Here is a 9,619-nt window from a genome sequence, read left to right on the forward strand (position 1 = left end):
TAAGCCTTGATTGTCATACTTGCAGTAATTACTATCAAGGTCGCCTTCGCTCGTCTTCCTATACACCACCAGAAAAAACTTCTTCAAAAAATCCGGCATCGACGCCACTCCGCCTGTGTAGATCACATTCAATTTTTGTGTTATTAAAAAATAACGAGAATCGTTACGATCTAACTAATGATTGAAATCATTAATTTGGGGGCGACGGTGAATAGAAGAGAAGAGAAGAGGGATGAGGCGGACGTGACGATATATATACTACATATTGGGTTTTAAAACTGATATTCCTAAATTAAAGGGATATTAATTGATTTATATATTTACCATAATTAATTAAATGTAAGATTACATATTTACTCTTTCGATTTGTTGTTGTTGTTGTTGCTTTTTGAACTTATTGGGAACTTTACCCTATTCTTTGTACGGTTTTACAAGAACCCTAGCGTTGCATACGAAATGTGGGTTTCCTTTTGATATGAACATCTTGAAGTGGGGCATACATGCTATGAAAGAGAAGAAACAAGATTAAAGAAACATTTTTTGAAGTCATTTTTATGTGATTTAACGATGGAGAAGTATGAAACAAAAAAATCAGAAATGTCGCTGGAGAAGACAACCAAAGATGTCGAAGCTTGTGTCCGCCGGAAATGCCACCGGAGGTGGAACTCAAAACCCCAAAATAGGTTTTACCTGCTGTTGCAGGTAATTAGGCCCGATGATGAGCATGGGCAAACTGGACATGGGGACAGGGCCCATTTTTTGATGGGGCCCATTTTTTTATACTATATATTGAAATCAGGCCTAGTGTCCAAGTACACATCGTTGACCAACAAGCAAACATGAGATGTACTGAGAATGCAAGAAGCTAAACACGCATCGCAAGCCAATGAGGTTTTCATAAAGTTGGATGGCATTTGGGGTAATTTCTGATTCTTGTGAATGAATATCAAGTAAAGCAACCTTTCTGTCCAAGTCGGGAGATACTCTCATGAACTCTTTCGTGTTCAATGTGGCTCATTCTTCTTTGCTCCACCAGGTAGAATGGCTTATTTTCTTTATTAGTTATTAATATTTTTATAGTTTTTTAACTGGAATATCATAACATAGTGTAATGACTCATATCCAATTCCATTATTTGTAATGGTTACATTGTTGCTTTAAAATACTTATGATTCGTACTTTCACATAAGAATAGCAGATTTCTGAAACTTATCATCGTTTTAAAAAAACTTCAGTTTATATAATTTAATTCATCATACGTTAGGGCCTAAGGGCATTTTTTTGCGGCTCGTCCCGGATATTTGTATCTTTAGGACCGGCCCTGCAGTAATAGTGGTGTGTTCTAAATAAATAAAACAAGTTCAAAAGTTAACTGTAAAAGTCAATTGACCAAATATATATATAAATAGTTGGTTAGCTTTGAAGGTCATTGTCCAAAAAAAATCTATAATAGTTATTTTAGGAGATATACATACATACACAATTATGGCTGTAAGAGATAATTTCACCCCGATTTAAGTAAATAAAGGCTACCAGGAGATTTCCCACGATGAGTGACTTCTTTTTCCGGTGAAACACTCTGTTTTACAAACCAGTTTTGGCGCCAATTTCATGAGCAACCAACAGGATCTTTCTTCCTACTCTCATGTTCTTCCGATCCCAAATTCCATCCATCATACGGAAATGATGGAATTGGAATTGAATTCAGACCCTTTAAGGGATTGGAAATTACAATCGGATTGGTACTCTCCAACTCGCCTCCATAACAGCCCCGTCGAATATGATTTTCCGGTGAACCACCTGCCCTCATTCTTTCTCAATTACTTCGAACACTTCTTGATAAGCTAATTGGGGTTTTTATTTCTGGGTGTTGTTAATTTAGGGCGATCGGTTCATACCCAACAGGAGTTTGATGGATCTTGATCAAGCCTACACCCTGTTGACCAACAGAACCAATTTTTCTACCAGATGCAATTTTAGTGTTGGTCTTTTTTCCGTTCCAGTTTTTTGTTCTGAATTCTCTTCAAAATATTTCATGTTTGTGTCTTCCTTATTGGTTTTTGCTTCAAATTTATGCTATTTTAAATTGGAATTCGTCAACGGGTAATCTGGATTTTGAGGGTTCTTGGTATTGATTCGAAATTTGAACACGGGCATTCCAGATTTTTAGTGTGCTTGAAAGGGTTTTTCATGTTTTTGATTAATTTTCTGTGGAACAGGCGGAATACCGAAGAATAATGGAGGGGAATCTGACGTTGGATAGCGAAGGAAGACCCTTCAGAATGCTTGTTTTCAGAGGAAGCCCGAAATCAAGTAGAAAATCAATCCGATACATTGATGAAATCCGTCGTAGTGATGAAGAAAATTTCAACAATAACACCTCAAACCAACAAAGAAAACTTCCCAAGGTGATCGATCTCTGTTTATAGCTTACGAAATTTCCTTTCAAGATCATCATCAGCTGTGTTGTTTTTATGTTCAGAAAGAATCAAGAATACTGGATGCACCAGATCTAAGGGATGATTTCTACATGAACATAATGGATTGGGGGAAGAACAACATTCTTGCGATTGCATTGGGTCGAAGATTGTACCTCTGGAACGCTGCGAATGAAGGGCTTCATCATATATTTAAACCTAACGCCTTGAATGATCATCCGTCTAGCGTTTCATGGTCTCATGACGGCAAAACACTCGCCGTTGGTCATTCAAGCTCCAAGATTCAGCTCTGGGACGCCGAAACTTGCAAACTCGTACGATTTTCTCTTTCCCTCTTTTACTTATTACAAGTTACAATTACTCTAGTGATTCTCTAGGTTTGTGAATAAGGGCCCATAAACAAATTGGGCTTAATATAATATTTAGAAAGGTGAATCCTTTATAAATAAATTATAAAATTGTAGCTAAGTATTTGTTGCACTTATTTTAATACGAGATGTTTATTGTTTTGACTTTTGAGTTAAGAATCTTACATTAATATTGCACAGATCAGAAGACTAGAGGGTCACCATGCGATGGTCAGAGCAACTTCATGGAATGGCCACATTTTAACATCAGGCGGCAACAAAGCTATCTTGAACCATGATGGTATTTGTTGATCTTTTTATATGTCAATTCCTCGATTTCCAATAAATAAAAAAATACACTCTTAATTTTATAGCAAATACCAGATTAAATAATTATATGATTGAAAATAAAATAAAAAGATTGCATTTTGGTTGGCAGCGAGGGTGAGAAACAGTTTGGTATCAGAAGTAAAGGCGCACAGGAGTCGAGTGTGTGGGTTGAAATGGTCAATGACTGGGAACTTACTGGCTAGTGGTGGTGATGATAACGTGGTGTACATCTGGGAAGCATCACGGATGAACTCAGCCCGGTTTGTCCACCGCTTCACTAACCATGTGGCTGCAGTCAAGGCTCTTGCTTGGTGCCCTTATAACTTTCAAGTCTTAGCCTCCGGTGGTGGCACAGATGATGGCTGCATTAAGTTATGGAACACTCAACAAGGGACTTGTATCACTAGTGTCAACACAGAAGCACAGGCATATATATATGCACTACTCTTTCTTCATTTCACTTTCCATGAATTAGTTCTACATTAATAACGTGCATGCATGGAAAGTAATTGTGCAGATTTGTGGGCTGGAATGGAACAGACATTATAAGGAGATAGTAAGTGGGCATGGGTTCAGCACAAATGATGATCGTAAGAACACGCTGTCACTATGGAGGTACCCTTCAATGGTTAAAGCAGGGGAGTTATCAAGCCACTCATCGCGAGTGTTGCAGCTGGCTCAGAACCCGGATGGACTCACATTGGTGTCGGCTGGAGGGGATGAGACACTGCGGTTTTGGGAGATTTTTGGGCCTCCTCCGCCGGTTAAAGGACCATACAGTGTCTTGTCGTCCAAGGCATTTCCTATAAGATGATCAAAGATCTATGTAATGTGCTTATTAACAAATTACTACCTTGACAATTGACATCACATGTAATTCTTAAAGACTATTATTGTTCACCCTAATTTGTTCACATTATAGCTAGACTTATATTTTATGAAACCTATAGAATGTAATATTTAATCAAACAACGAAAAATAAATCTTAGCCTAGCTAATTGTATAGAATGTAATATTATGAACTTTTGGAAACAATATTTAAAATCAAGAATATCAACTTCACAATGTTGGCACAAATAGTTTATCTTTTATTAAACAACTCTTAATTAACATAATCATAAACTACAAAATGTATCAAGCCGGATTTGAATCCCCAACCCTCATTGGAGAGGGGCACCTTTTCCGACTGCTAAACTACCAATTTAACCCTATGACGACGACACATTTTGACCCTTTCCCGATGACAAGTCGTAGGCATAACCTATACCAGCGACATATCGTTGGCTCAATGTCATCAACATAGCCTTGTCGCAAAATGTGAAAGTCATAGGGATAGGTGTCGTCCGGATAGGTACCTCCTTTGCCGACGACAAGTCGTCAGCACATCTATCGTTGAGAATTATTTTCGGGAAAAAAAAGTTTTATTAATTGCTTTTATCGACGACTTGTCGTCAAGATAGGCCAAATATATACCGAAAACTTGTCGTCGTGATACATTGGATCTGTAGCGACGATATGTCGTCGCCAAAAGGTTCGCAACCATTTTTATTCAAAGATTTATACCGACGACATGTCGTCAACATAGATTTCACAAAAACTACATTGTTTTAATTTTTTTGCTAAGTGAATTATAAATAAATATAAATTGTAATATCAGAACCTATACCGACGAAATGTCGTCGGTATAGGTTTTCAAAAAACCGCGAACGTGATTTTCATTCTCGTCGAAGCTATGGCGACAACGTGTCGTTGGCATAGATTTTCCGGTCAAACAAATTTGGTCAAAGTTGGCAACATCTATGGTGACGACTTGTCGTCGACACAGGGGTACTTGTAGCGACGACTTCTGTCGTCGCCATAGGATTAAATTCTTGTAGTGTACAAATAGTTTTACTTCTCCATGTACTTGTAGGGTTTATGTCAAAAATTAATATTCCAACAATTCGATGTGTTCAATTTTGGATATTCCGGATTTTCTTTTTGTATATTAAACATGCTTAGACTTTTTATTGGGATAATCAAAATAATGATTACATGACTCTCATTCTTAAGAATATAGCTAATTGACCCAACATTTGAGTATTTGCCAATTTTACCACTATTCCGAAACATTATTGTTGTGATATGGGTACAAGCTTTTGAGACTTGTTTACTAAAATGATGAGAATGAGATGGTGTCTCTAGATATACTAGCTTCTTCTTGAATCCCCAAGCTTCTCCTTCCTTCACAAGCTTCAAACTCACAAGATTCACTCCAAAAATATCTCTCAAGGTCATACAAAGCATTAGGGTTCTGTGGCTAGGGTTTGGGATAATGGAGGCTATAATTGAGGCTAGCCTTTGGAGGTTAAGGTGTTTAAATAGGGTGTTAAACCCTGAAAATTAAGGTTTCACTCTGGCAGTCCTACTCGTCGAGTTGAGGCTCTCAACTCGTTGAGTAGACTTTCCAATCCTGCGTCCAAATCCGTTCCTACTCGACGAGTTTGGGGCCTCCAACTCATCGAGCTTCTATATAAAAATGAATAACTTTAAATTTAATACATACTAGGAACCGGATGTTACACCACCACATCATCACTAGTGGCATCTTTACACTCGACTTCTGTAGTGTACAAATTGACAATCAATGAGTCCCAACTAACCCTCAAACCACCAACACCATAATCGGTAACTCCACAACACTTCTTCACATTAACGTTTACCGAATTTGGGCATCCACCTGCGAGTTCGAGAACCAAAAGGTGATTCCATGAAAGACATAGATGTGTTATAATTAGGGATTAGGGTATGGTTCTAACTTGATTCAAAGTTGAATAAAGCTCTTGATGCATCGATTTTTCAACTCAAATGGTTGATCTCGAAATTAATCTTCTTTTGGATTCTGGATATGTAATGGTTCATCTTCATTAGAAATCAAACCCTCCATCATCTCACCTGATACACACCTGCAAATCAAACAAGAGAAAAAGAAAAGCTCCCTGGTCTTCATAATCAAATGAGAGAAACAGAGGATATGCGTTGGTTCATTCTCATAATTTATGTTACCCACCTGCAAAATCAAACGAGAGAAACAGAGAGGAAAGACAAGGAAACAGATCAACGCATAAAAGAGATTGAAGTTGATAGATGAAGGAGAGAGGTGTATCTGGGTCGGATCTTGATATTGGAGCCGCCGTGAACCTTGCCGCAAAAAATGGGTTTCTTGAGAAAGATGGTGGATTTTAGAGAAAGAAACACGAGACAGGATAAGGAGAGGACAAGACAGAGAAAGAAACATCTGGCATATGCATACTGATGATTAGGACGGGGTCACCGGGTGACCCCTTCAAATTTCATAATGACCTTTTAAAACCTAAAAATAAAAGTTCGTACCTTCTTAAAAGGAAAAAATAATCACGAGTGACTATTAAGCCGATATACGAAAGATTGTTGGACAATCATAACCATAGGTAAGCCAATCATAAAATCAATGATATCAGATTTACAAAATTTAGGTCAAAATTAAAGTATATACCACATGATCGAAAACCGATAGATTACCCAAAAGTGTAATTTACTTAATATAATAGTAGAAGTATGGAACACAGGAACAGTTGGATCGACTTAAACAATTTTGAGAAAGAATAAAGAAATTTATTTTTATCGGTATTATCGATTCCACAATGACTTTTACCAAAGCACTTCTCCGATGACAAAACCTCCCCCATAAACCCACTTAATCGTATTATACCTGCCGAAAACCTGACAAAAAATGTGTTGTTGTTGTTGTTGTTTTTTTTTTTTTTTTTTTTTTTAATCAAATCAGACGAAAAATACACTATTCTACTCATCAAGTTAATGATTGTTACCCAAAGTGATCATGGACTCGACACTACTGTTAAGAACCGTCGTGACTTGCTAATCCGACGCGTCTCCTTGAACCACCACCACGGTCGCCTCACACGTCGTTTGCCGCCGTTTCACATCCTTTATTATCCCCAATGCCACCACCAAAGTTTCATAAAGTTACTGTCTGCGTGTCTGTTCATTCATCTATTTCCTCTGTCCACATAACTTTTCTGTTTACAACATGGCGCCCCGGAAGAACAAGAACAAAATTAACGATGAAGCCCACTGCGCTGCCGCTGCAAACAAACGGAGAAGAATTGAACTTATGAATACTACAACCGGGGTGCCTTTTACGAGCCCAATCTCCCAATTTCCATCCCTTGACCTTTTGCACCAACAACGCAATGTGCCACCACAAACCACCGTTATCCACACCGATCTGAACCTCTCTCCATCATCAGCAACACATCAGGACGAAGAAGCGGCTGTCGACGAAGATCATTTCAATTCTTTAATACCACCACAAAACTTCCTTATCGGCTATCATGTAAATAACTTTGCTCTTTTGCAGTTAATTGGTTTTGTTGTTAATCAATCACTTATGCAATGCGTTTTCATGTTATTGCAGATCAACCAGATGCGACTCAGCGTGGAGGAATTCTGGCGGAGAAACTTTGGAGAAGAAGTTCAAAAGAGACAGGAGATCGAAGCAAAACTAAAACAGAAAGAAGAAGTGGCGGATCGGTTAAGACAACTGTACCATTTCTATGAGGAAAGGACGTTCCGGTTGGAAGAAATGCTGCAGCATAGGGTGGCAGAGGGATGCAGCACCCCGGCTGCCGCTGTTCGCGAGGAAGAAGTTGAATCATTTTTTGTTGATCCGAGCAGTGCCTCTAAAACGGACATGGCTTGCAGGAACTGCCGGAGTCGGCGTGCGACGATGCTGTGGCTTCCATGCCGGCATTTGTGCGTGTGTTTGGTGTGTGAGAGGAGGGTTAAGATCTGTCCCATTTGTGGTGCTAAGAAAACTGAAAGTTTCATGATCAATCTGCCATTACCTTGAGACAAAGATCTTTTACATCTCCTGATCTAGTCGCATACTAATAAATTTCATATTTTTTATTCAGAAATGTTCTAATAAAACTATTTCCAGAATATATAATACCAAATGCAAACTTGGTTTTTTTGGAATTATTCTAGTCATAAGTTAATTACTAACTCATTCAGTAATGTTATTATGATAAATTTTATTTCTAGATATACGGACATAACAACATACAAAGTTGGTTTTTATTGAACTATTTGTCATAAGTTATTTTAGTGGGATTTTCTAATATTTGCCCTAAGGCACATAAGAAGTATTAATTATGAAAAATATTACCATAATTAAATTCGAAATAGATTTATTATGGAAATCATTAATGCACTTCACATTTAATTATGGTAATATTTCTTATAATTAATGTATTTTATAATTAATTATGGTAATATATATATCATCAATTAATGATTCTTATATTTGCCCTTAGGACACATATTAGAAAATCCCAATTTTAGTTGATGTTTATCATATATATAAGGGATGAATTTGAACAATAGTATGCATGTCTATGTTACAACGTTATATTATATATGATCACTTCTCAAAACAAACTTTTTATTGCATGTTGAAGCGTTAATTTGTTGCATCAATGGGTGATAGTTGTGCCTTTTGAAATCAGAAAAACAGTTTGCTGAGAACAAACTTATAGAATTGTACACAAAACTTGGAACTACGTACCCATGTTCAAGTCACGCCACCTAAGTGCAATATTAATGAACAAGATGAATTGATGCTCATTTTTCAGCTGAATTATAGCTTAAAAACTGGTCATAAGCATTGTTTGGTTGGAAGTTCATTCTATTCAAACAAGTTGTTCATAAATTATATGATGTCTTGAATTACCTATTGATGATAATGTTGTTGATGAGTTTATTATGAACCTTGTAGTTTTCTATACTTAAATAAAGAACAATTTGGACATCATTTAGGTGTTGTGGGGAAATGGGATATGGTGGAATGTAATGAAGATAAGTGGGATGTAAAAGTTGGGTTCATGACTAATCAGATGTGGCAAAAACAAAAATAATACCCATAACTGCATTTGCTTTTCAATATTACAAACATGTACCTCACATTTCCACCGCCAAAAATACGTCTAAAAGCTCCAATTAAATATATAAACAAAATTCCCAGTTTAAAGAAAAAAAAGGTCTTACAAAATACCGTTTAAATAAGAAACATTTGATATTTAGTTCATCGATTAAAATAGTTAAATATCATAATTCATTTAAAAAGTCTAAAATAATAGTAAGTGGTACGATATTTAGTACATATTTTTATTTTTTAATAGGAGAGAAAGCGTCTTCTCTCTCAGGGTGGAGGCAAATTAATCATCAAACTCTCTGTTTTCTGAACACCGCAAATCGGACATATCTTAACCCTTCTCTCACACACCAAACATACGCACAAATGCCGGCATGGAAGCCACAACATGGTTGCAGGCCGACTCCGGCAGTTCCTGCATGCCATATCCTTTCTCGGGACGCTGTTCAGATCAACAAAACAAGACTCAACTTGTTCCTCTGGAACGGCGGCGGCGGCAGCAGCAGTGCTGCACCCCTCACCGGCGACCC

The 9,619-nt window shown here is 37.3% G+C and overlaps 2 protein-coding genes across 2 annotated transcripts; both read left to right on the forward strand.

Moving 5' to 3' along the window:
• The first annotated feature begins 1,457 nt into the window (after window positions 1-1,457).
• On the forward strand, window positions 1,458-4,011 carry LOC145090833 (cell division cycle 20.5, cofactor of APC complex-like). The gene is made up of 7 exons (XM_079028893.1): window positions 1,458-1,791; window positions 1,883-1,981; window positions 2,220-2,408; window positions 2,483-2,752; window positions 2,987-3,086; window positions 3,225-3,541; window positions 3,633-4,011. Exons 1-7 carry the CDS (start codon window positions 1,612-1,614, stop codon window positions 3,927-3,929), a joined length of 1,452 nt encoding a protein of 483 aa, XP_078885019.1. The 5' UTR covers window positions 1,458-1,611; the 3' UTR covers window positions 3,930-4,011.
• A 3,053-nt stretch (window positions 4,012-7,064) lies between these two features.
• LOC145090835 (uncharacterized) lies at window positions 7,065-8,049 on the forward strand. The gene is made up of 2 exons (XM_079028894.1): window positions 7,065-7,490; window positions 7,572-8,049. The coding sequence occupies exons 1-2, from the start codon at window positions 7,185-7,187 to the stop codon at window positions 8,004-8,006; spliced, it is 741 nt and encodes a 246-aa protein (XP_078885020.1). The 5' UTR covers window positions 7,065-7,184; the 3' UTR covers window positions 8,007-8,049.
• The last annotated feature ends 1,570 nt before the right edge of the window (window positions 8,050-9,619 follow it).

The sequence above is a fragment of the Lactuca serriola genome, chromosome 2 (assembly GCF_051521515.1).
Source record: "Lactuca serriola cultivar US96UC23 chromosome 2, Lser_US96UC23_V15, whole genome shotgun sequence".
Classification (NCBI taxonomy): Eukaryota; Viridiplantae; Streptophyta; class Magnoliopsida; order Asterales; family Asteraceae; genus Lactuca; species Lactuca serriola.